The 26,624-nt window shown below is 41.2% G+C and overlaps 1 protein-coding gene and 1 long non-coding RNA gene across 9 annotated transcripts in view; one reads left to right on the forward strand and one right to left on the reverse strand.

The window, feature by feature from the left end:
• LOC112060750 (uncharacterized) overlaps nucleotides 1–19,953 on the reverse strand; it is an 88,988-nt gene extending 69,035 nt beyond the window's left edge. Inside the window, exon 1 of the long non-coding RNA XR_010599719.1 lies at nucleotides 18,653–19,953. This is a non-coding gene — a long non-coding RNA (uncharacterized LOC112060750). The remainder of the gene's footprint in view (nucleotides 1–18,652) is intronic.
• PLEKHG1 (pleckstrin homology and RhoGEF domain containing G1) overlaps nucleotides 1–26,624 on the forward strand; it is a 216,714-nt gene that overhangs the window by 183,361 nt on the left and 6,729 nt on the right. For 7 of the 8 annotated variants that reach the window (XM_065588802.1, XM_005280454.5, XM_065588803.1 and 4 more), the window contains 13 exons: nucleotides 3,050–3,096; nucleotides 3,537–3,687; nucleotides 7,281–7,412; nucleotides 10,567–10,749; nucleotides 10,846–10,941; nucleotides 11,163–11,249; nucleotides 13,504–13,537; nucleotides 15,344–15,439; nucleotides 17,781–17,819; nucleotides 18,926–18,948; nucleotides 19,950–20,168; nucleotides 21,980–22,096; nucleotides 23,363–25,049. In XM_065588802.1, the coding sequence (XP_065444874.1) occupies nucleotides 3,050–3,096; nucleotides 3,537–3,687; nucleotides 7,281–7,412; nucleotides 10,567–10,749; nucleotides 10,846–10,941; nucleotides 11,163–11,249; nucleotides 13,504–13,537; nucleotides 15,344–15,439; nucleotides 17,781–17,819; nucleotides 18,926–18,948; nucleotides 19,950–20,168; nucleotides 21,980–22,096; nucleotides 23,363–25,049 (2,911 nt within the window). Of the gene's footprint in view, nucleotides 1–3,049; nucleotides 3,097–3,536; nucleotides 3,688–7,280; nucleotides 7,413–10,566; nucleotides 10,750–10,845; nucleotides 10,942–11,162; nucleotides 11,250–13,503; nucleotides 13,538–15,343; nucleotides 15,440–17,780; nucleotides 17,820–18,925; nucleotides 18,949–19,949; nucleotides 20,169–21,979; nucleotides 22,097–23,362; nucleotides 25,050–26,337; nucleotides 26,462–26,624 lie in introns of those variants that run through there. The other variant, XM_065588805.1, reaches the window with a different exon arrangement.

A 26,624-nucleotide genomic window follows, 5' to 3' on the forward strand; every position in this document is an offset into this window, starting at 1 on the left:
ATCACAGAACAACTGGGCCCTACCAACATTAGTGGTATTTATTCTCTAATATATATCTGAGAAGTTAGTCTCTCATATTACACAAATCCCAAAAGTATTTATCACTGATCACTACCCATATCAGTCTGACACAGGGGGTCTATAGCAGACCCCTAACACTATCCCAAAGGACCTCTTTTACAATCCTTCCCCAAAGTGTTTTTGACCCAAACAGATTCTGTTTTGTCCATTTTATCCCTTCATATTTCTTTATAATGTATTGCTTCATTGATGTATAAAACTACCCCACCATCTTTGCCTTTATTTCCATGTATAGTAAACAGTACATACGCTTCAATATCTGTGTTCTAGGCATGAGTGTGCTATTCTACCATGTTTCTGTAATCTCTATGATAGCTGGTTTGACCTCCTGCACCAATAGTTCGAGTTCCTCCATTTTATTGCCCAGACTCCTTGCATTCGTACACAAGTATTTCAGTTGTTTCCCTCAGATTTCACCCAGTTTTCTAGCTTGTGGTGTTCCATTATCCCTTACTATATTTTCATTTAGCTGATTTTCCTGCTCCTGTTTATTGAAGGGAGGCATGAAGCTTCCACAAATCTCTCTCAACCTTCTCCCCTCATGTCCTAGTTTTAAAGCCCTTCTTCTCCGTTGAACAGAAGAAAAGTATTATGAATTACTGGTCCCAGAAAATGTTATGTGCTGTACCTAAGTAATGTGGTGATATTTATAAATTGTATGTTATGATTAAGTGGCCAGGGGAATATACTGTACTTTACTCATAATATTGTAGGATTTCTTGTTATATTTTGCCTTTTCCTACTTGTATTTGATATTTTTTGTACTGCAGTTAGTTGTCTTACTTAGATACTGAATTTCATCATATTTATTGTCTTTATAGCACTCCTGACTTAATGAGAGTGATAGCTAGATTGATAATGGTTGCTTAAGAAAATTATACAGTGTAATGTCTGCTACAGGCTGAGGTTGGGTTAATTCCTAGTTTCTAGCCGAGATGGTTTTTACCCTTAACTGTTAGTTCCAAGCATGTACGTTAATAGGTTATGACACAAGCTCATTGTCTCTGGGTGTGGATACAGGGTGTATGTAAACCACCATGAAAACTAGCAGTAACAGCAAAATTAGTCCAAGCATGAAAGACTAAAATAAATTATTGAACTTTATCTATGTCAAGACCAAACCAAAATGATCAGTAACGGAGATGTGGAAGTATTTAGAAGGAAATACCAGATCATAGCACATTAGTGAACAAATGAGTCCTGTGAGAACTATATTCCCCTGGAGAAATTTGGACTGGAATTAGAAGGATTTTTTTAAAAAGACATTAAAATCAACTGATAAAAGCTGAAATAATTACTGAGCTGTCCCCAAAATTGACTCCACATATAGGGCCAAATTGCACCACCCTTGTATCACGTTGAGTAGTACCTAAATTTGCAAATAGCTCCAATGGATTCATTGGGGCTACTTGTGAAGTAATATACTACTCAGTGGGAGTAAAGGTGGCACAAGCTGGCTTATAGTGAAGAGACTGGAAAAGGTGAGCGGGGAAGAGTGAAGTAACTGAAAGAAGTGTAGCTGGGAAGACAGGCAACTTATGAAGATATCTGTAGTGGAATCTGGGTGTCTTGTTATTACAGGACTTAACCCTGGACTAGTAAACAAGGATGGAGAAAGTGATGGCTTCAAAAATATTTTATAGTTACCCAACACTTTTTTTTTTCATCCTCAGGATACCAAAACATTGCATAAATTGCACACCAATAACATGGGATAGAGGGTGACAGTCAGACATCACATCAAAATGCAAAAAAGAATGTTGTTTTTAAGGTCCCATGCAAAATAAAGTGATAATGAGTAGGGGGGAAGTTGTGGAGCAAGCAGGAATGCAAGGGAAACCAGGTTCTGGTGCTTAGAACCCAATCGATACAAAAAGCTATTATGAAATTGCATTTTTCAGTGAGTGCCAGGTAACCCCACTAAAGTTAATTACAAAACAGCTTCAATGGTAACTTCCTGTTTTCATACATGCTTAGTCTCTGTTCAAATGTGAAATTACTTATGACAATCTGAAAACTGCATACTCAACATGCCCAGTAGAAATGTCCTTAACTCTACAGGTGCACACATGCATGCACGTTGTTCCTTTCTGTCTTTTCTTTATTTTAAAAATATAAAGCAAAATAGTTTTAAGGTAATGTCAAAGAGGTTACGGTCAAGATGAAAGATTCATTAGTTAGGAAATTCAAAAGTTAATTGCTTAGGAACATAAGAATGACCATTCTGGGTCAGACTAATGGTCCATCTAGTCCAGCATCCTGTCTTCACACAGTGGCTGGTGCCAGATGCTGTAGAAGGAGTGAACAGAACAGGTGACAGAAGAAGAGCAGTGTGTAAGCTTGAAAGCTTGTCTCTCTCACCAACAGATATTGGTCCAATAAAAGATACTACCTCATGCATTTTGCCTCTCTATTATCCTGGTACCAACATAGCTACAACACTGTATAGATTATTTATATAGAACTGTTATGTTTGTGGGGTTGTTGACATGTAAATATGCCAAACCAATAAAGTTCCCTGTTCCCAAAGAGTTTGAATCTGATCCTGCAAGGTGCTGGATGCCTTGAGTGGGAGTTGAGGATAGTCCACATGTCTACAGAAGGAGTTCAGCAGTTCACAGGATAGGACCCTTAACATGCCAGTTAGTAAATAAAGAATAGTAAACAGAGAAAAGAGTGTGGTTTGTTTCTTTTCACTGAAAGGCTTCTACAATAGTTGAATTTAGAATTTTTTGGAAGACCGGGAAGATTGGCAGATGTTTCATAGGAGGTTGTTCCAAGGATGTGGAGTGATGTGAAAGTAGGCATCCAATTAGGATTTGGGCAAAAGAAGTAGCCAAGGAACAACCTTAAACACTTTGTACAGTTGAATTTACATTGTCAAATGAAAAATGTGCATTGATCCTACTGTTTGTAGGTAGTTTTGATAAAATCTGATTATTAAATAATCTTTCCTCCCTACACATAGAGTGAAGATTTTCACATATATACACAGTACTGCACCAATTATCCAAGGTAGGAATATTTTGTTCCCCTTTTTGCTGTTTCTTCCTGCGTTGTCCCTTTTTAGAAGGTAAAGAATACACTTAAAATACAAGCAAAAATATTTATTCATATACACAAAGATGGTTATTTACTTGCTTGTTTTTTTTCTTTCAATTCATGATGATAGATAAAGTACTTTTCACTTTTTGTAAGGGATTATTATTATTTTATAAATTCCCATTAGCCTCTACTAATAATGAAATCAGGACCTTATTCTGCAATATAAATTCCCAAAAGAATTCTGCATATGAAAGGAAAGTAGGATTGGGCTCAAAACTAATACAGGAATTTCATGATTGGCAGGAATTTGATATTCCCAGTAGGGGGAAGGAAGGAAAAACAATTCCTTGCTGTAGGTACATAGATACAGAAACTGCATATCTTTAAGGAGATTTATTATATGTTTTCAGATCAGTGGCTGTGCTAACAGAATGCATGAGGAACAAGACACTGGCCAAGTTCTTCAGAGAACGGCAAGAAGCTTTACAACACTCTCTCCCCTTGGGATCATATCTCTTAAAACCTGTCCAACGAATCTTAAAGTACCACCTGCTTTTGCATGTAAGTGCCCACACAAAAACATATCTATCTAGCACTGCTGTGCCTCCATCTCCCTGCAGTATTACTACAGTGGGAGGTTAGGACAGTTCTAGATTTTATAAAGATGTGTATTCTTTTGTCGATCAGTTTTTTACATGTGGAAGCATTTTCTGTCTCTAATCTCTTGACAATATATAAATACATTTTGAGTGGGGAGCATATGGTAATTGTTTTAGACACACTGAATAGATTAATGCATCCAAATAATTAGATTTTTTCCGGTCTGTAATTTCAATCTTGCTTGGGAGTATCTTGCTGTCAGGAGTAAGCAATTTCATGCAAACATTTCTTTCAGGTGAAAAACAGTTCTTTTTCTCCATGTCCAAATGCTAGGGGCAGTAAGAAGGGAAGATAAATACTTACAAACACATTTATTTGTATGATTTCTGTGAGGAATAATGATTGGGGAAGCAGGAACCATTTCTGTATCCACTGGACTGAATTCAGAACATTCTCAGGAATTCCTGCTTTAACATTTTCCACATATGTTTTCTGTTACAAGATCACATTGTAATTAAAAGTAAAGACAGAAAGATTTTAAAGTGTCTGGTGAATCCCTTCTGTCCCACCCCAGCCTACTGCTGAATGTAATCAAATATTTTAGGCAGGATACATACACCCATTTGTTTCCAGAAATCAAGTGAGCATTGGCCTAAAAAGGGGCAGTGTGGGGGTGGGTAAAAAGGGGACCACCTTTTCAAAATGCAAAAATGGGACGTGTGCAGGAGTACCGCCCCCAATGGTGAGCTGGAGCCGGTTCGCAGGAACCGGTTGTTAAATTTAGATGCCCTTTTAGAACTGGTTGTCCCGTGTGGGACAACTGGTTCTAAAAGGGCTTTTAAATTTAACAACTGGTAAAGCTCCAGCTCCCAGTCCTGGCCCCAGCTCACCTCTGCTTCCTCGGCTCCTCCCCTGAACACACTGCCCCACCTTTTTCTCCCTCTCCCACAAATCAAATGTTCGCTCGGGAAGCCTGGGAGGGTTCAGAAACAAGCGGTGGCTTCACAAGGTAAGCTGGGGCGGGGGGGGGGGGGAGGGGGGAGGGTGCGCGAGGAGGGCTCCAGGGAGGCATGGCGCGGCCCAGCCCAGTCCTGCTCCGGCCAAGTGGCTCCGGCCAAGAGACTTTGCCCCGGCTCTGGCCGAGTGGCTTCAGACCGGGCCCGGCCCAGCGCCCCCAGCCCGGCCTCCAGCGTGGTAAGGGGGCAGGGAGCAGGGAGGGGGTGTTGGAAGAGGGCAGGGGAGTTGGGGGGGTGGATAGGGGTTGGGGCGGTCAGAGGGCAGGGAACAGGGGGATTGAATGGGGGCAAGGGTCCCGGTGGGGCAGTCAGGAAGGAGCAGGGGTTGGATGGGGCGGTGGGGGGCAGTCAGGGGCAGGAGTTCCAGGGGCAGTCAGGAGACAGAGAGAAGGGGTGGTTGGATGGGGCAGGAGTCCTGGGGGGCCATCAGGAATGAGAGGAGGGGTTGGATGGGGCGGCAGGGGGCAGTCAGGGGACAGGGAACGGAGGTGGATGGGGCAGGGGTCCCAGGGGGGGCGTCAAAGAACGTGGGGGATTGAATGGGGCAGGAGTCCGGGGGGGGGGGCATGACCCCCTCCTGGGGTGAGGAGGAGGGAACCGGTTGTTAATTTTTTGGCAGTTCATCACTGCTCGCCCCTCCTTGTGACGTCGCCTCCTGCTCTTCCTCTTCACCCTGAGGCATAGGCACCGACTCCGTGGGTGCTCCGGGGCTGGCACACCCATGGGGAAAAATTAGTGCTCTGCACCCACCAGCAGCCAAGCTCTCCTCCGCTTACCTCCCAGCACTTCCTGCCACCACCAAACAGCTGGGCTGGGGGTGGGGGGAGAACGGGAATGTGGCGTGCTCAGGGGAGGAGGTGGGGCCGGGGTGGGGATTTGGGGAAGGAGTCGGAATAGGGGCAGGGAGGGGGCATAGTTGGGGTGGGGACTTTGGGGAAGGGGTTGGAATGGGAGCGGGGCCTCATGGAAGGGGTGGAGTCGGGGTGGGGCCAGGGGCAGAGGGAGTTTGAGCACCCACTGACAGTAGCAAAAGTCAGTGCCTATGCCCGCCTGAGGCCCTGCCTCTGTCGCTGCTTCTGCCTCTGCCTAGGCCAAGAGATGGAGGCAGAGCCAGCAGGGCCGGCTCCAGGCACCAGTGCAGCAAGCAGGTGCTTGGGGCAGCCAAAGGAAAGGGGCAGCATGTCCGGTTCTTCGGCGGCAATTCAGCAGTGAGTCCCTCAATTGCTGAATTGCTGCTGAAGAATGAAGTGGTGGCGGTAGAGCTGCTGCCGAAGTGCCGCTAATCGCGGCTTTTTTATCTATTTATTTATTTATTTATTTATTTATTTATCTGGGCCACTTGGGGCAGCAAAAACACTGGAGCCAGCCCTGTGAGCCAGGCTGTGGTAAGAGCCGCTTAGGGGAGCCCCAGACCATCCACCTGCCCTGGGTGGAGGTCTGGGGTGTCCAAGAGCAGCCCCCATCCCATGTCCTTCTCCCTCCCTGGGGCAGGGGGAGGGTCTGGGGCTCCCTGGGCATATCTTACTACTGCCTGGTTCTGACTTCTGGCCTGGCCAGGGGTGGGGCCTTGGGAGAAAGAGGAGGAGTAGGGGGCAGGGCCCGTGGTGAGGGGGGAAGCTAAGCCCACCGCAGCTCCCTTGCTCCCTTCTGTTCCCCCCTCCCCTCCCCCAACTGGGAAGAGGCTGGCACCTAGGGTTACCACCTGGCCCAGTATTTGACCACCCTGGCTGGGTTTTTTTTTATGAATTTGCCAGTTGCCAGAAAAATAATTTAATCTTCCAGGGTTTTTTTACGTGGGTCTAAAGATTTGCGTTATTAGCACATTACTCTGGGATATCTAATGTTAAATGTTTCTATATCCACCTAAAAAGATACTGCAGAGTTCCCACTTCCATAGTTTAAGTAATAACAGATCAGAACTGCTGAAAATAACAGCAGCTGTCTGCTCGCCCCCATGCAAGCACATCACAATGTTATCAATCTTATCTATATGTGTTAGCTCTCTAGATACTAGAGGTGGCTGTTGAAGGGGGGGGCAGCTGCAGAGTTGCCTTATGGTTGGGGATTGGGGTTGCCAGTTGCCAGTGAGTTTGCCTGGTGGGTGGGTAAGTAACGCTACTGGTGCTCTCTCTTCTCCTCCCCCCCGTCTTGGGCAGTGCTACAGGGAATCCAGGACAAATACTTTTCCGGAGTCATTCAGCCCAGGACTGGGACTTTAAATGTACATTTTGGGACTGTCCTGCCCAATTAGGGGTGGATGGTCACCCGTGTGTGTATACACATGTATATATTAACACATGCCGTGTTGATGGCTCAAGTCTCATTCTGCTAGTGTGTGCATTTGCATCAGTAGTGGCACTACAGGCTGTAAGGGTTTGCCTTGCCAATTGTGCCTAGCCCAAATTGGTGACAATAACACCCTAATATCAGAGGAAGCAATACTGGTTTCAGGGATTTTGATGCCAAGACCATAAACCTTGCATCTAATTTGAAAAGTTAAGCTGAAAATAACTGGCTCCTTATTGGTTTCTTCATTAGGAAATAGAAAATCACCTTGACAAGGACACTGAGGGTTATGATGTAGTGCTGGATGCCATAGATACAATGCAGAGAGTGGCATGGCATATTAATGACATGAAGAGGAAACATGAACATGCTATCAGGCTGCAGGTGAGTTCACAAAGATATTTCATGGGCTATTGTCAACTTTTTCTCTTGTGTCAGTGACTTGCTTTTGCTGTTAATACATATGCCATCAGCATTTTCTATTGCTCTGTTTTAATTTGTGCCTGTATTTGCTATATCCTAGATTCTAGTTGAATACTGTGAGTGTGTCTGTTTGAACTCAGAACTTTTGGTCATAGGTGCCACAGAAGAACCTCCGAATGAACTCTCTTACAAGCAGCATCCTGTTAAATATTTGTTTTCAGAATTACAGATAACTTTTTTCTGTCTTCCTGACACTTCCATTGTATACCGCTACTATTTAACCAGAGGGCATGTTTTTTTGAGAACTCCTGTGGGTCCCTATTTCAGACTTTTGTCCTGTTTAATTTTGTTTTGTTTGAGACATTTCTCATCTTACTGCTTATTTTGTCTCTTCCTCTTAGCTATTGAAGTGTGGCTGTATCTGCCTATGAGTTGCTCTGTAAAATATACAGAGAAGTGGTCAGAGACAGCAATATGCCTTATAAAAAAAAATCCAGCTGCTCTGCAATGAAGCATTTTTTGAAAAGGGAGCAACTCTAGGTAGTCACCGTAGTCTAGGGGTAGGCACCTATAGCACGTGTGCCGAAGGCGGCACGTGAGCTGATTTTCAGTGGCACTCTCACTGCCCGGGTCCTGGCCATCGGGCTGGGGGGCTCTGCATTTTAATTTAATTTTAAATGAAGCTTCTTAAATGTTTTAAAAAACTTATTTACTTTACATAAAACAATAGTTTAGTTATATATTATAGACTTATAGAAAGAGACCTTCTAAAAACATTAAAATGTATTACTGGCACGCGAAACCTTAAATCAGAGTGAATAAATGAAGACTCGGCACAGCCCTTCTGAAAGGTTGCCGATCACTGCTGTAGTCTATAGATTTTCTTGTGCAGACTTTGTATGAAGAATCAGCATTCCCTTTCAAAGTTGCACTGACTCCAGACCTTCTCACAAAGGGTTGCATACACTTTCTATTGTGTTAGGGAAACCAGCAGGGATATGGGGATAAGAGTATGGGGAAGCAGACATCTCCCCTTCAAGTGATCTAGAAGTTACTCTTTGTTTCTTGTATTACTGAGCAGAGATGGTGCTCACAAAATCCCATATTTGTCTGTTAATTGGGGAATATACATTTAAAATGTCCTCCCTGAGCCCATGTAACCTTACCTAAGTCACTGACATAAATATGGATATTGATATCTGGAATACTTGGCAATAAAGTTGGTTACATGCTTTGGAAAACTTAGTTTCGTAATTTACAGTCTGAGCTGGCAAATATGTGGGGTGGGGAAAATTTTTCGGCTCAGTTTGTCATTTTAACAGTAATTTCTGTGTTCTACAGGGGTAGTGATGTCTCTTCTATGTACTATCATATAATGAAGTGTCTGTCATTCTGCAGCTACTATGGCTGCATTTCGGCATGAATTCTCTTCCAAAGTGGAGAAATTGATCTCTGGGGTACACTTTAACTGATGTACAAGTTACTAGAGAGAAGTGATACAATTGGAACTTTTCCATTCATTATGTTTTTTAATCACAGTCTTGTGTATATTCCAGAAATGTTGCTTTAATGTATTGTCAAATGTACAGCAATCACTGTGCTATTTGAAAGAAGCTCATAGCTATGTGCTATCTCAGAAATGTAATTCCGTAGGGTCATATCTTTAATAAGGACATTTTTCCCAACATTGCTATCACCACCAGAGTTAAAGCAGTGCTAGCTTTGGTTGGAAATTTTTGAAAATGTCCTTAAATGGTCTAATCATGGGTTACTAGAACCGGACATGTAAGATGTGATGCTTATAGAAGTTATGCCAATGGAGTTGGAGAACAAGCAACCAGAAGAAACAAGGAAAGGAGAGCGCGGTAGTGTAGAGCTTCGTTTTCTTAAGGCTATCACTCTGCTAACCTATGTTTATTTTTATGTATTATTTATTTTGATTTAAATAATAACTGTGCTGTCACCTGAACATACCATTAGCAATACACATATATCTCAGCCACATTAAATGATCAATTCAATAGAAACTCAGCCAGCCATTTCCCCTTCCATCATCTAGGAAGCATGCCCTCAGCTTTCTCTCCAAGCCCAGTCAAACATGTCTTTTGCAGCCTTCGCAGAAGGTCACCAAATTTGGACTATTTCAGACTGGGTGGGGGAGCAGCGCAAGTTGGAGTCCATATTTGTAAATAATTTTTTTTATTCTCCAGGTTGCCTACATCTAACCCCTGCTAGGCCAATCACCACTAACAAGAATCATGTGGAGAAAGAATGTTGAGAAAAATTGGACCAAAATAGGGCAACTAAAAAAGAGGTTTTTTTAGTGCTGGTGAGAAGTGCTAGATTAACAGTCCTAGCAACTGAAGTTTTATAGTTCTTCACAGGACAGGTAATGGTGCTGCGAGGTAGCAACATTGCCAACATTCAGTCTCCGTGCTTTTCAGTCCTTCTCATCTCGGCTGTGAATGGCAATAAGACTGCTCATTCTGCTAATTGTGATGGTAGTTTTTGTAATGTGGACACCTGTCATCCACCATAAAGACCCCAAACTCTTTTCACATAGGCCCTTAAACAGCCCTCACATGGGAATTTTACGTTGTTGAACGTTGGTTATCAATGGAGCTGAGCTAATAACAGATTTTTCAATTTGCTGGTAATTCTGAAAAATTGGGGCAAAAATTGTTTTGGATTGACCAAAAATGAATTTTCAGTGAACAGAAAAATAAAATAAATAAAAATAAATTTTTGGATTGAACAAAATGCATTGTTTTGTTAAAATTGAACCATTTCATTTCAATTTTGACAATTTAAAACATGTGTTGATTGATTTTTTTTTATTAATTAAAGAATTCATTTTGAAAATAAAAATTTCAAAATTTTCAGGGTTTTTTTTTTTTAGGTTTTCTACCAAAATAATTCGGCAAAATCAAAATATATTTGCTAATTGTTTTGGTGTCAGCACATTTTCATTTTTCACAGAAAAAGTTTTGTCAAAATTTCACCCAGCTCTAGTTGAAATAGAACATGTCCTAATGTCCTCAGTAGATCGTATTTTGAATTTAAAACTCATTTAATAAAATACTGTTCAGAATGTGCATTGTTTTTTCTGTTTCAGGAGATACAAAGTTTACTCACTAACTGGAAAGGGCCAGATCTCACTAGCTATGGGGAGCTGGTTTTAGAAGGAACATTCCGCATTCAACGAGCCAAAAATGAGCGCACTTTGTTCCTCTTTGACAAATTGCTGCTTATTACAAAGAAGAGAGAAGAAATGTTTACATACAAAGCTCATATATTGGTATGTCATGGAGCACATTGTAATGCGCTGATTGAACCAATTTCCAGCTTTCTTTATACTCCCCTCCGTGATTCACTATCTCTTCTCTCTGTACAGTGTGGCAATCTCATGCTTGTTGAGGTAATACCAAAGGAACCACTTAGCTTTAGTGTCTTCCACTACAAAAACCCCAAGATGCAGCACACCGTGCAGGTATGACAGAAACCTCCCTATTCTGAACATAACCTTACATGTTGTTATACATGATGCCAAATAAAACATTCACCCAATTTTCTGTATTTAAAGCCCATCTCCCCTAATATTTGTGGTAATGGGGGGCCAGATTCTGCCCTTAAGTACTCCTGTATCTATATTCCCAATCCCTGAATGGGTACAGTAATGAGTTATTTGACTATCTCATGATTTTACAACAGGCTAAATCACAGCAAGATAAACGCCTTTGGATTCTTCACTTGAAGAGATTAATTCTAGAAAATCACCCTGCTAAAATTCCTGCTAAGGTAAATAAACTAACTCTCTAATCTAAATATTTGTATAATTTAAGGCTCTTATATTAGCAGACAGTCACATGACAATTTGGAAGCAGCTTTTTATATCGAAAGTCCTCTGTGAATGAAATGAAATTCAGGTAATATGTTGATTTTTTTACATCTTCAAACGATCCATAAAGCTGAAAGGGAAAAGCTCCAGCAAAAACATCTACTGGAGTTGGCACACAATCCTATAATCTCATCAGTTTGTCATACTCTTTGTCTACCTTGGGATTTGTCCTTTTGCACCTATAGTTATATCAGGGTAGCTGCACCAGAGTAAACCTGTAGTGTAGATACATTGCACCAGTGTAAAAAGTGACTTGCATCAGTATAATTTAGCTTGTTTTTAAACTGGGGTAAGCTGGACTGACGTAAGTCACTTTTTATGCCAGTGTAGTACTTCTGCTCTGGGGGTTTGCACTGGTGCAGTTACCTTGGTATAGCTAAAGCAATGTATTTCTGGAATTGCCTACACCCAACTGATGACAAGGCCTTAGAAAAAAGCTATGGGCTTGATCTGGTTATTCTTGTATGTAGAACTCCCACTGGAGTCAATGGCAGTTTTACATAAAAACTGATGGAAGGATATGGCCCCATATTTGTAATATAATGAACATTATAATAGAAAACTGGACATACACTATAAGATACATTTATGCCAAGCTACTTATTAATCTTAACCTCTCTTTAGTCCTTAATAGATTTTTAAAAACATTTTCTACCCAAGTCTCCTACCCAAATACAATCACAGAGTAATCTTAGTTATCCCTTTGCAACCCTGAGAAATAATTTACACTTATGCTAACAAAAAAAGTCAAATAAAATAAACATCTAGTGTTGTCTATTCACATGTGTTGATTCCCCTGCCCCGCCCCCCCGGCATCTTTTCACATATTAGTGGTAGTCAATTCATGACACCTAGTGGAAGATAACTGAACTGCATCCTTAGACATGCAAACACTCTACGCTTTTTATTTTATTTTTTTGGCTTGTTATCATATGCCCAATGATAGCGCATATTTTTTTCTTTAGAAATTATATTAACACAAGAAAAGTCTTGGGATATTGACTTTGCTATTTAAACAGTAATAAAATATTAATTTTTGGTGGCACTTTTTGTCTCGAGGGCAGATGACATCCAATAATACATTTAAAAAATAAATCGGGTCAGAAATTTCTTAGAGGGAGCAGTGTTGATACTTGTTTTTCATGGCACTCAATAAATTTTCTCCTCTTAACAAACTAGTAGTTTTCCAATTTAACTTTTTTGGAGTTTTTGTTGTTGTTGTTATAGCTACTCTCAAGATTCCAGGAAGTATTCACATTCAAATGGACATATATTTAGAATCCCCAAATTATGTTTAAGATTTTGAACACAGCAGATGTGGTAGGAAGTAGGAGGAGCTGTTAGAGAACTAGTTACAGCTCCCTGATCCTGATGCCAGTTTTGTGCTGGTCCCAGCAGAGGTTGGAGCAGCTTCTGGGCTGCTCCAAATTCCACCAGCTGACAACAGTCCCATAAGGGTCTGTCTGCCAAGCCAAATCTAGCCAAAGTGCTACATGTTCTCAACATACCCACTAGAGGGGCTGGTATAATCAGGTATGCCAGCTTCACACCTGGCGGTATTTCCTCATACTAGAAAGATACCCAGCTAATACAATGTAGCCATTTACTGCTCCCTTGGCACTGCTGGAATGGTGGGTGGCAAGGGGAATTGTGGTAGAACCTGTACAGTGAACACCAGCAGTTGTTACTTGCTACCTGGAAAATTTATTTTACTAAACTTGGAAGAGTAAAATGCCAGTCCAGTATAATGCATAGTGTGTGGAACCATCTATACCAGTGGTTCTCAAACTTTTGCATTGGTGACCCCTTTCACACAGCAAGTCTCTGAGTGTGACACCCCCCCCTTATAAATTAAAAACACCTTTTTTTATATTTAACGCTATTATAAATTCTGGAGGCAAAGTGGGGTTTGGGGGTGAAAGCTGACAGCTCACAATCCCCCCCCCCCGTAATACTCGCGACTCCCTGAGGGATCACAACCCCCAGTTTGAGAACCCCTGATCGACACTGTATATAAAGTGACCAAAGAAAAATTGCTTATAATGTTTATTGGTAGAAATACATTTTAATTTTTGAGCTCCTGTCTGTGTCATGTGACGGTATTTAGTATATTTGTATTATGTGACCTGGTTTTGCACAATTTATATCTTTCAGGCCAAGCAGGCAATTCTAGAAATGGATGCCATACGTAAGTTTTTCTCTTTCACTATATAATTTTTTCAACCATTCATCTTTAGCTACATATTCTCTGATTTCAGAATAGCAGCCGTGTTAGTCTGTAACCGCAAAAAGAACAGGAGTACTTGTGGCACCTTAGAGACTAACAAATTTATTAGAGCATAAGCTTTCGTGGACTACAGCCCACTTCTTCGGATGCATATAGAGTGGAATAAATATTGAGGAGATATATATACACACATACAGAGAGCATGAACAGGTGGGAGTTGTTTTACCAACTCTGAGAGGCCAATTAAGTAAGAGAAAATTTTTTTTCTCTTACTTAATTGGCCTCTCAGAGTTGGTAAGACAACTCCCACCTGTTCATGCTCTCTGTATGTGTGTATATATATCTCAATATTTATTCCACTCTATATGCATCCGAAGAAGTGGGCTGTAGTCCACGAAAGCTTATGCTCTAATAAATTTGTTAGTCTCTAAGGTGCCACAAGTACTCCTGTTCTTTTTACATATTCTCTAGATTTCATCTAAAATACAAGAAACCTGTGCGTATGTTCTTTAAAATAAGGCTTGATCCTGTGCAGATCAGTGGGAGTTGAGGCCACTCAGCAACCAACAGGATGTGGCTGATAGTAAACGGGAAGGTTAGATCAGACCACTGATAGACCGCTCCATCTGGCTCTTTCTTATTCTGAACAGAGACAGGGTGTGGTTGGTCAGCTGCCTCTGCAATATTATCTCCTCCTGGCCAGGACCCATTGAAAAGCTGAGAATAAGTTAAATGCAGTTTGAGGCTTTAACACCTCTCTGTCTCTTCTGCATGCTGGCAAACCTACGAAAGCAGGCATCATGGGGGAGCTGCCAACTAGGGATTCTCTGGTAATATAGAAGTCTGGAGTCCAGACAGAGCCAACAGGGAGGCAAAAGGCTTTCTCATGGATGGGCTTGCCCTCTTGCAATCTAGGAGGATATGAGGGTAGAATTGCAGGATATTCCATAGGAGGCAATAGCACCCAAAGAACCACCTCAAGAAAACCCTATAATGGGACCCTGGCAGAGTTTCCCTTTCCTCCAGAGTTCTCTCCCATGAATATTTTTGAGGGGTGTGTGTACATGCGTGTGTCCGTCCAATGCCAGAGTTAGCAATATCTAAGGCTAACATTACCTAACATTCTAAGACAAGCCCAACCCCCACCTTACCCTGTCTTTCTCTCTCTCACTTTCTGCTTTTACTAATGATATGTTCAGATCAGCTCTCCCTCTCCCCTGTGTTATTAGAAATCTCTGGTAAGTTAGCAAAATTCATTCCAATTATAGATTTAAACACAATATAGCTAAATGCCCAATAAGCCTGGGAGCAGAACAGACTCATATTTTTTTGTTTCAGAGTAGCAGCCGTGTTAGTCTGTATCCGCAAAAAGAAGAACAGGAGTACTTGTGGCACCTTAGAGACTAACAAATTTGTTAGTCTCTAAGGTGCCACAAGTACTCATATTTTTTTGTGTGGGAAATGGGACAGGAGGGCACTGACTGTGACTGTAGTACACACATCCAGATTAAGTTAGACACAGTAATTGTGCAACAATATTGCTGTGTTTGCAATCCATTGGTAAAGTGGTATTAAATATGTAATGTTTTTTCAGTTGCTAATTGACAACACTACAACAATTACCATTATCAGTTATTAGTTGTCCAGCTCTGACAAAGTATGTTCCACAATATAAGACACAAAAGGAAGATAAACCCTTCCCAGAAGTGCTGATGTGACACATCAAATAATATGTAATGTTTATTGATGCCTCTGATTATTTTATAGATCATCCAGGATTCCACTATACTCCGGAGGGAGAAATGAAAGCATCATATAATTCTAAAGAAGGTCTTACCCCACGGAGGGTGAGAAGGAAGTCAGGTGATTAAAATGTGTACTGTCAAAGAAAGCTAAAGGAAAATGTATTGTAATTTTTTCAAATTATACATAGCAAGGGGGCAAAGATTGAGTTACTGTAAGAGGCATTATGTGAAAAGAAAACACCCTCCACTGATTGCTGTTTTAAAACTGAAATGTATTGCTTCCTACAGATTGTCATGTTTGTTTGCAATCAGTACGTAACTCCTAATCTAAAATTCTCCCAATTGAAATAAAAGGATCAGTAGAGCTGGCCAGAAAACACCATCCATCCCATCGGAAATTCTGAGTTTTGGAGATTTTGTTTCATTTTGAATCAGAACAAAACCTCAAATCTCAGAATTTCTGGCAAAAGGGAATATTCCATGATGGAAAAATACCGGTGCTGCTGCTACCTGTTCCAGGTCTCTGTCCGGCAGCGCTACTCCTGGGCTAACAACAGCAGGGGGCATGCTACTGAGGAGGAACCAGGAGGCTGGCTGGCTGCTGAGGAGTTGGGAACCCAGGCTCCTGTGGAGCTAGGCAGGCAAGCTGGCAGGTTTCAAAACCTGGCTGGCAGGCAGGTTTCCATGGCAAAACCTACCTTGTTTCTGTAGTAATTGGACATTCCCACTGAATGGTACAAATGGCATTTTCTGATAGAAAAACGGCCCATTGGAAAATTTTCAGTTTGTTCTACTTATCAATTTTTCTCTTTCAAACTCAAAACACATGCACAATAAACTCAAAACACATACAGGTACACTCAAATACATAATAAAGTGTGTGTGAGTTTTTGTTTTGTCTTTCCTCACAAGCTACTAGCCTAGTTTAAGATGTTTTGGGAGAATGATGAGGAGAAAGTTCTGTGGTTTATAAGACACAAGACTGGGAGCCAGAAGACCTGGGTTCCATTCCTGACTATACCATAATAACCTTAAGCTTGTCACTTAATCTCATACAGTTCATACAGTGGGGTTTAATACCGCTCATTTCACACAGATATTGTAAAAGTTAATTAATGTTTGAGAGGTAACTTGAGATTCTTAGAAGGTATTATAGAAAGACACAATATTATTTCTATCTACTGAGTAGAAAAGTAGCAATGTGCCGAAAACCAGGGGTGGCTCTATGTATTTTACCGCCCCAAGCATGGCAGTCAGGCGGCTTTCAGCGGCGCACCTACGGGAGGTCCGCTGGTAACGCGGATTCAGCGGCATGCCTGTGAGAGGTCTGCCGGTCCCACGCCTTCGGCGTACCCGCCGCCAAATTGCTGCTGAAGCCGCGAGACCGGCAGACCTCCCGCAGGCATGCCGCCAAAGGCTGCCTAACTGCCGTCCTCACGGCGACCGGCAGGCCACCCCCCACGGCTTGTTGCCCCAGGCATGCGCTTGGTGCGCTGGTGCCTGGAGCTGCCCCTGCCGAAAACTGAACTAAACTAAAATTTCAAAAAAAAAAAATTAACTTGAGCCTTTTCAGTGCCTAGTATATTTGGAAGTGATAGACGGCCCTCTTGAGAGGGGTGTGTGTGTGTGTGTGTGTGTGTGTGTGTGTGTGTGTGAGAGAGAGAGAGAGAGAGAGAGAGAGAGAGAGAGAGACATTACGTACAGCTAAGTTTTTTTTTTGTGAGGTGACGGGGCTTCAAATGAAGCTGCATATTTCCACATCTAGAATGCATATTGCCAAGTGTCATGGCAAAGTGAGATTTTAAAGCCATAGAAAATCACTCATGGATTGGGTAGAGAAAAAATATAGGCATCTTTTGACAGGTTGTTTCGATAGTCTTGTGGTATATGTGCCATTTGATTTTATTACGTTAACATAAAATCCAAACTGCATACTTTAAAACAATGGAAGTTTGTGTGTGTGTATGTATGTATGTATTTATTTGTTTATTTATGCATATGTAAGAAAGCCAAGTACTTTATGTAGCACTGACATGCTTATTTTTTTTAAAGGTGAATAATTAATACCTTGGAACCTATTTCTAATAGAGCAGTAAATCTCCAGCAATTTAGACCTATTTTCAAAAGTGGAGGCCTCAAATTAGGCTCCTAAGTACAAATGTAGGTACCTAAACAAGTAGCTTGATTTTTTTAGAAATGCTAAGCAACTCCCATGATTTCAAACACATACATTGACTTCAGTTGTGTGCTCAGTACTTATGCAAACCAAGCTAGTTACTAAGGGACAGGATTTTCAAAATCACCTATGTGATTTAGGAGCACAAGTCCCATTATCTAATCCAAGGTCCCTGTGTAGGGACTCAGGAGCTTAAATTTTGGCATCTATTTTTTAAAATGTTGGCTAAGATACCAGTAACTTTCTTTGGAACACTGTAGTTAACTATGTTTATCCTTTTCAGAACCTTCATCTAGAGTCCATAAAGTTATGAAGCCAAGTGGTAAGTTATATTGTATCTAATAGTATATGCTATTAACAGAAAAAATCAACACGCTAAGCAGTACATACCATAAATTAGGTAAACCAACATAATGGAATTCAGAGATGTGCTATCATCTTCTTCATGACTCTTCCCATTGTGCTTAGTTTGCAGCACATGTAGAGCTGGACCCTCAGCTTTTGTAAACTGATGTAGTTAAAGGTAATGAAGTTGCCCTGATTTACATCAGCTGACTATCTTGCCCATAGTATGCAACCTTAGCCTTGAGAAAATTGCAATGCCTGATCCTGCAAACACTGAAGCAAGTAAATAGTCCCATATACATACAGTTATTCATATGTTTGCAGGATCAGGAACTTAATTGGGATCCATCATAATATTATGCTGAGAGAGACTGATAACACAACCTCTTGGAGACAGGGTGTGAATACGCCCTTCAATAAACATCATTGTCAGGCTACATTAATCACAAGCCCCACCTCCACCCCACCCCCTAAGACAAAATGGTTTGTGAACCTGCCCAGGAGTTTCTGGACTGAGTGGGCAAAGGAATTTTGTTGAGTGTTGATTTCTGTTAGAGGTGGGTGGGTTGGAGGCAGAACACACAGAAAATGAGAATACACAGACCAGGGGGAGAGGCCGCAGCAAAAAGCAAGAAGGCCAACAGTAGCCTGTGAGCATGGTGTATGACTGTGAGGGGGAAAGCTAGAGAGCTTTGGGTTTGTTGTTGGCTGAAGATGCTTGGGGGTCTAGCTACTCTTGGTTCCTCCTGCATTTGGAGAATCAGGGCTTTGTACAATCCTTGCAAATAAAGATAGCATCAAAGAACATACCAGTTTCCAGCTGGAACATTCCCAGGGCCCCAAACTTTGACTGCCATTCCGGTCAAAAAGGGGCAACAATAAAATTAATATTTTTAACTGTAATTATTATTTATTTAATGTTATTTGTGGGGAAAGTAAGGCTTTAGCACTAAGCAAATTAATTCTAAATCTTAGACAACAGGATTCAGACTTGAAATATTAATGTAACATTAATAAAGTGGCACAAACTGACCCTTCTATGATTATTTATTATGCTGTACATATTTTTGTATATATTTTCAGAAATAAGTCCAGAGATGCACAAGGTATGTCCTTTTTGTATTCCATATCTCAGTAGATTCAAATAGTACATCGGGTTGTTTGAATCCAGAATACTTAATAACTATAAAACTTTCAGAATGTATTGTGTTTTATTGGTTTTAAATAGGATACAAGAACAATACATTTCGGAGTCTCTCCAATAACATTATAACATTATAAAGAAGTACACATTTTATTTCAGCAATACCTAATAAATAGAACTCGATTGATACATGTCTGCATGCCTAGATTTTATGATACAGTGCCATAAATCTATAATGTAAAAATACTTTTAAAAATGCAGTTAGGATAACTAAAGTTAGGGTGACCAGATGTCCTGATTTTGGGGTCTTTTTCTTATATAGGTTCCTATTACCCCCCACCCCCGTCCTGATTTTTCACATTTGCTAACTAAAGTGCTATGCAAAGATGGCATTTTTTTGGCAGTTCTGCTACTTGTATGCATTTCAAGTCACATGTTACATTTCTGGCAAAAATAAGCTTGTAATACACATTACTCCTGTTAGCCATGCAGAGTCAATATGGAGGAGTAAGCTCAACAAGCCAGAAAAGAGTCCATTTGCAATAAGAATTGTTAATGACATTCTAATTGAAGCAGGAAAGACGCTTGAGTTTCAGATCTTAGGCTGAGTTAGCAGGGCTGACACTTAGGGGAAAGAATGTTTTTACATGCAAATGGAGCACATTTTATCTGGCATCACTGTGACACAGTAGCATCAAATGCCATTATGCCATTTTTCCACAGTCCTTTTATAGGGTATATCATATGGTCCCTATATATCACTTGTGGAAAGTTTAGTGATCAATTCAAGTTCTTTTCTTTGATGTTTCACTTAGGTACAGATGAATGCAGCAAAAACTTGTATTTTGGGGCTTTGTTTGTGATTTTTATCTTGCAGCATAAATAAATGTTGATCATGGCATGTTAAAATATACAACATAAATGGGATTCTTAAATTAGTTTTAATTTTTTTTTTTTTTTAAGCGGAGCAGTATTGAAGGAGCCCTGCTTTCTCAGGCTGCCAAACAGGGATCAAGTGAAGCCCTGCTCAGTTCTAGGAAAAAAGGTTCATTGAATCTAAGTGGGCTTGTGAATGAATTTCAAGGGTCCATTGAACCAGCCTACAGCAGTGATCAAGATGAAAATCTCCACCCATGTGCTACAGAACAGATAGATGCTGATGATGAGGAAGAGTGTGAACAGGTAATCTCTTTGCTTTCTGTGGAGGGGGTGGAGGGAGAGGGGCTTAAATTTATTCACAAAACTATCATGTGGCAGAGTAAATGTTGTACTAATGCCCATTTAAAGGTGTAGATATATTGCTTATAATTGCTGCTGCTTCTGAGTATTGTTCCTTAAGCCATGGGATGTATTCCAAATATTCATTGAGCTTTGGTGGTAGAGTTTTAGGAGTTTCAATTTTGGAACACTGTAACCATAACGACAGCAACATCCAAAATAAGCATTTGCATTTAGACATCATCAATCTGTTGTAATCCAAGAGAGGAAGGAACTGAGTTCTTTCTGGACTACACTCTGGGGGTGAAATTCACCTCTGTGCAGAGGATCAGGGCACTTACACCTACAGAAAGCATTTGTTTTTACTCAGTCTTTTCTACTCCTCCGGATTGCCTTTGATGTAAATGTTGCTATTTTTACTCAGAGCTATCTTCTTATTGCTCTGGTACTTGTCACTGTATGAGCTTAACTATACTGTAAAAGAAGGTGATTGACTATCATTACGGTCATTGTACAGATGGTACCCTTTCCACTCTATGGGATATCTTCATGCATGTGCAGCTGTTCTGAATGACTGTAGGCCCCAGTTTTTAAATATGGACATATTAACAAGGTGTCCAAATCCCACACTTGGTTGCTCTAATCTATGCTAGGGAACATAAATACCTATCCAATAGTCCTAAATACCAATTTAAGTGGCCAGATATGTGATTTGGAGATACGTCTAGGCACTCACGGTTTTAAATTGAGCTACTCATCATTACATAAAGCAGTTTGCAATGGAGCACACAAGCCCCTGTGCATGGAAGGAAGGGGTTAATGGGCTGCTGAAGGCCCAGTTAGCCCAAACTGAGCCACCTGGAGCTTGGAGACAGGTTTCCAGGGAGAGGCTTGGAGGGAGCAGGCAGAGAGAGAGAGAGACATAAGGCTCTCACTGTCAGGGTATGTCTACACTACCCGCCGCATCGGTGGGCAGCAATTGATCCAGCGGGGGTTGATTTAGCGCGTCTAATCTAGACGTGATAAATCGAGCCCCAAGCACTCTCCCGTTGACTCCTGTACTCCACTGCCACGAGAGGCGTAGGTAGAATCAACGGAGGAGCGGCAGCAGTTGACTCACCGCAGTGAAGACACCGTGGTGAGTACGTCGAAGTACATCGACTTCAGCTACATTATTCACGTAGCTGAAGTTGAGTAACTTAGATCGATCCCCCCTCCTAGTGTAGACCAGGCCTCAGAGAGAAGGCTGGCTAAGGCCAGGGGCTAGGGTGGATCTTCTGGAAGAAAGGGAAGAGTTTATTTCGTATTTGTTTTGGACTTTGAGTGCCCAGCAGGGATAGATCTATAAGCGACCTAGCTAGAGGGCTAAGTTCTACAACCCAGAAAGGTGTTGGGGGCTGGGTGGAGCAGGGAAGAGCAGCTAGGAAACTAATGCTGAGTGGTGGTTGTGCTGCAAGGGATGCTCTGGTAAGGACGTGACAGAGTCCTCTGAAAACTCCTCCCTGAACCTGCTGCCTGCCATGCCATGGTAAACTGCATTGCTCTGAGAATTTTATTATGAATTCTGGAGGCAAGTAACATCCTGCATTGAATGTGGTCTCTGATATCTAGCAACACAAAAGGGATAGCACAAGAAAATGTCTCTTCCACTGCAAATTCTGATTTAGTTGCTTCATGTTGAACTCCGGCATTTCCCGGATTTGGCTGTGACTAAATACTCTGCTGTTCGAAGAACTGTAGATCATAATATATCCATTATTTTTTTTTAATCACAGGGCACACAACAAAATTCACAGCAAAAACCAAAAGGAGGTAGAAAAAGACTTAATAGCCAAGCTGCTGAAAATGTTGAAAAACGAAGAAGTGTTAATCTCAACAAATGTGAAGAGCAGGTATTTAAAACGAAATGTGTCAGGCCTGATTCTCTTATTTTGTTACATCTCTGTATATCATAGCTATGTCATAGGCATCTATATGTATCTTTCTAAATGGACATATGTAGATAAAAATAAAATTGCCATGATATCTAAGTAATGTCTTATGCTCTGAAATGCTTTCCCTAAAGCTTAAATAAACATTAAAAGAGTAAGAAGTAAAATCTGTAAAAATAATGATCCAACAAACTGCAATTAGACATCTGTATCTGCAAGTATTTCACAATATGTGATCTTAAAAGCAAATGAACGTTTACTTAATTTTATTAGTGTTCCTTTACATTAAAACGATCACTCTAAAGTGCTATTTTGTATGCACTAGTTTTACGTTATTTAATTTAAATTTTAATCATATTGTCTAAAAATAAATACTATACATTTTAGTGCAGAATCTTCTATCTGATTATGATGATTACTAGATACACCCACTAATCTGATGCTATTACAAAATAGCTTGATGTAATATTGGGAGGCTGAACACCTGGTAGATAATACTGTACTTTCTTTTAAAGGACTCAATCCTGCAAGGTAATGAGCATCAAACTCCCATGAAAGGCCTGGTTCAGCAAAGCACTAAAGTATATTCTTAATTCTTCAAGCATAACGTCAGTGGGAGCTTAGGGTGTGCACCATCTCTCAGGGTATTAAGTAACATGCAGGATCAAGCCCATGCAGCTTTAGAACATCCTTGGAATACTTTGCAAAGTTTTGGCCACCTCTTAAAAATGAAGTCATTGATATTTTGGAAAGAATCCAATGAAGAGTCATAAAATGATGAAAGTATTCAAGGAAAAAAAGTTTGCCTTCTGTAGTGAACTGTGATTATATTATATTATATATTCAAGGCTATGCCCTGTGATGTGAATTTAGGAGACCCCAATACATATTGCTTAGGGGAAAAGATGACTAACGGGATCAGTCTTACCTGCTTATTGCCACCCCATTGTAGTCCTCCTATATGTAGGGGGGATGAGTCATACTTTTATATTCAACTGCTTGATAGTGGAAAGGATTGGGGGTGGTGGCAAAGTTTTACACATCCACCTCGGTTTGCAAGAGGTGATAAGGGGTCTGAAACAATGGAGCCAGATCGTTCTACATTCCTCTGCCAGGCTCCACACTGCACAGCATTAGGGTCAAGGTTATAGTCCTCCGTATCAAGGACATTTGTGCATTACTGCAGAGAGAGAGACTAACAAAACTGTGTATTTCAAATCTCCACAGAGCTCCAAAGATCCTTCAGATGAAGAATCTACCCAGGTGAATACAGACCTTTCCTTTTCCTGTTCTGCTAGGCAGCCATCTAGACAGTTTAGCACACCACAGAACAACTCACTAATCATGGATATCCTGGGGGGAACTACCACTGTGAGAAACATCTGGACTGACCATCAGATCAGACAAGCCTTGTTTCCCAGTAGACGGCCACCTCAGGAGAATGAAGACGATGAAGATGATTATCAGATGTTTGTACCATCGGTATCTACATCCAATTCAAGTTCAATTGTGTGTGAAGAGAGGGGCGCTTCAGGTCGTCCATGCAGTTGGCATGTGGGATTAATTAATCAAAATGACATCTCCGGCTCCAGTCATCATAGAATTGTTAGACGGGCCAGTAGTGCTGGTGAAAGTAACTCTTGCCCAAATAATGCAAGACATAGAGGCAATGACTTTGTCCAGTACAGTTCCCGAAGGGAAGTGAAAAGTAGTTCTACAACTGATGTAGGCAATATCAATCCTTACCCAGAATCTTCAGAAGAGTTGACCATTGATGATATAGAGCATGTCTATGATAATATAAGTTATGAAGATTTAAAACTGATGGGTCTGACTAGAAGGGAAGAGTCTGGTCATGGTCCCCAAAGATCTGCTAGAGACTCTCTCTACAAAAGCCAAAACAAAAGCAGGTTGGTGGAAGCAGCCTCTGAAAAAAGACAGGCAAATCAAAATAGGACCTCCATTCTTGCTAGTAAAGATGAAATCCTACTCAGAAGAGAGGCACCAACTTTAAGTTCACATGAGCTCAGGATTGTTGAGGAGAACATCTATGACACCATAGTGCTTCCAGAACCACCACTATTGAATTTCAAATGCAACCGTCTTAAATGCTCTAAAAGGAGGAGTTTTTTGGGCCTGGAAACAGACTTTGCATGTTGTGATAATCTAAGGCAGTTTGTTTCTGAAGAGAGTCTCCAGTTCAGTGAAGATGAAAGTCCATATCATCATGTTCCTTTAGATAATGACTATTTGAGCTTACTAGATAGCTCTTCCAACTCTGATTCACTCTCCCACAAGTCTGCAGCTGATAAACTATCTGAAGAAGTAGATGAGATCTGGAATGACCTGGAGAATTACATCAAGAAGAATGAAGAAAAGACAAGAGACCACGTCCTGGCAGCCTTTCCTGTTTGTAAAGATGATATGCAGGAAAGACTCCATGTTGGAAGTACTCCTGAACTGAGTAAAGATGTGGAATATTCACTTTCCACACTCTCGTTGCCAGAAACGCCTGTTTTCCCTAAAACTTTGAAACACAGGGTAGCCAGATTAAGTGAGGCCAGTCTCAGATTTGATGAAGCAACATCATCTAAAGATAATTCATTTCTGAGTCTTAACAGATCTTCCTTCTCCAGTGAGTTGCCTTTTATAGACAGCCCTTATGAATCTGCCAATAGTATTCTATCCAATGCACATACAGAGAGCACTGACAATGAAATGGATATTGTGGATAAAACAAAAAACAGAGTCTTTATGATGGCAAGGCAATACAGTCAAAAAATTAAGAAGGCCAATCAGCTTTTGAAGGTAAAAAGTCCAGAGCAGGAACAGCCATCCAGCCAGCAACAGAAACTGAGGCACAAAGATCTTGCGGCCATTTTGGAGGAGAAGAAACAAGGTGGTCCTGCCATTGGTATGTTAAAAATATTGTCCTTCTCAACCTCTCTCCCCGCCCCCTCCTCCCCCAATAGATTTCTTTAATAACTTCTTGGTGAAGTGTATGTATTGATTTAAAATGCTATAACCCTGGTCACCTCTTGATCCACCAGTTGGATGATGATGACAGTATTACCTTTAATGTGTTACCACTGAGATTAAATTGAGTTCTTTATGTAACGTTAGTGTAAAAAGGATATAAATGCAATTCTATATTAAGAGCAAAATCTTGCCATTCGTTGATAGAAGAGAAGAGGAAAGAATGGAGCAATGTCAGCCATCTTGCTTTCACAGAACAGGTCGGTTCAGGATAGCCTGGGAATAGAAGTGTGATCCTGGGCACTCTTTGGCCTTTTATAAAAAAAAAAAACAGTTGTTTTCATGCTTAGGGTGGTCTGCAGGTTTCAGCTGAGAAGGGGGCCTAGTCACTCCTTCTCTGTGCCCCCTTGAGCCATAGAATACCATTCATCACAGAAGCCAGGTCCAGCTCCTTTATCGAAACTTCCTGTTTGTTGCTTGCAAGCATGGGTTTGGGGTCATGGAAGGAAAAAGTCTCGGTCTTTACCCCTTTCTAGAGCACCTGCACTGCACAGAGCAGGGTAGAACAACAGAAGTTTCCTGTGAGAAATTTTTCCATGGACGATTTTAAAATAAGTTGGGGACTTGGATTCAGCAAACTCCCAGTCACCAGAGTTTGTGCATCTCATTATATCTATAGAATTTAAAAAAATAGAAATTCTTATTTATCATATCTGATGCAGTTTTCAGGATGCTCCTAAAGATCAGATTTTTTTATCAGCAAAAAATATCCACCAAATACAATAGTATGTTCTGTGTTCCATTATGTTGCATTGTGTGACATGGTATCAGTCAGTGGTGATGTTTCATCAGAACGATATACTGTTGAAAAACATGTGAGAACAGCAAACCTAGCAAGTGGGAGAGCCCCAAAGTTCGGGGTTGGGATAAACATCCCAAGATGCAGATGTTTAATTAAATCTGAGTTTCCCAGCACACTGCATGACCCTGTGCCCCATAGCTATCCCTTCCCTTGGTAACTTCTGGGGGGAGCCCCAAGGTCTGTTACCCTGGCTGGTGTGAATTGAAGGCAGCCTGTAGGCCTGCGCCCTCTGGCATCTTTCTGAAGCATGGTCCTCTCTCCTTTATTTCCAGCCCTTCCCTGGGGGCATCTCCCATCTCTTTCTCTCTCTGCCACCTTTGATGGATTCCATTTCCTCCTCTTCTTCCCTCTTCCACAAATGCAGGAGTCTCCTCCCCCCCCGTCCCCCTCCACACCTGGCACCTGTGCTCTCTTTGTTGGAGGGGTTGCAGGCTGCCTCCATGCCTATGAAAGCCAGCACAGGAGCAATGAACAATTGTAGGAGAAGACTCAGCCTCTTGTTGCCCAGAAACAATAGGAGGAGGAGACTTTAGTGACCAAAGGTGAGCATTGTAGTGAAATATTCTTCCCTACCAGCCACTTAAGACAGGGCAAAAAACTGGGAGTGTTCCACCCCCAAATGGAGATGTTGCCAGTATGCCTTAGTGTTAT

This window comes from Chrysemys picta, chromosome 3 (assembly GCF_011386835.1).
Source record: "Chrysemys picta bellii isolate R12L10 chromosome 3, ASM1138683v2, whole genome shotgun sequence".
Classification (NCBI taxonomy): Eukaryota; Metazoa; Chordata; order Testudines; family Emydidae; genus Chrysemys; species Chrysemys picta.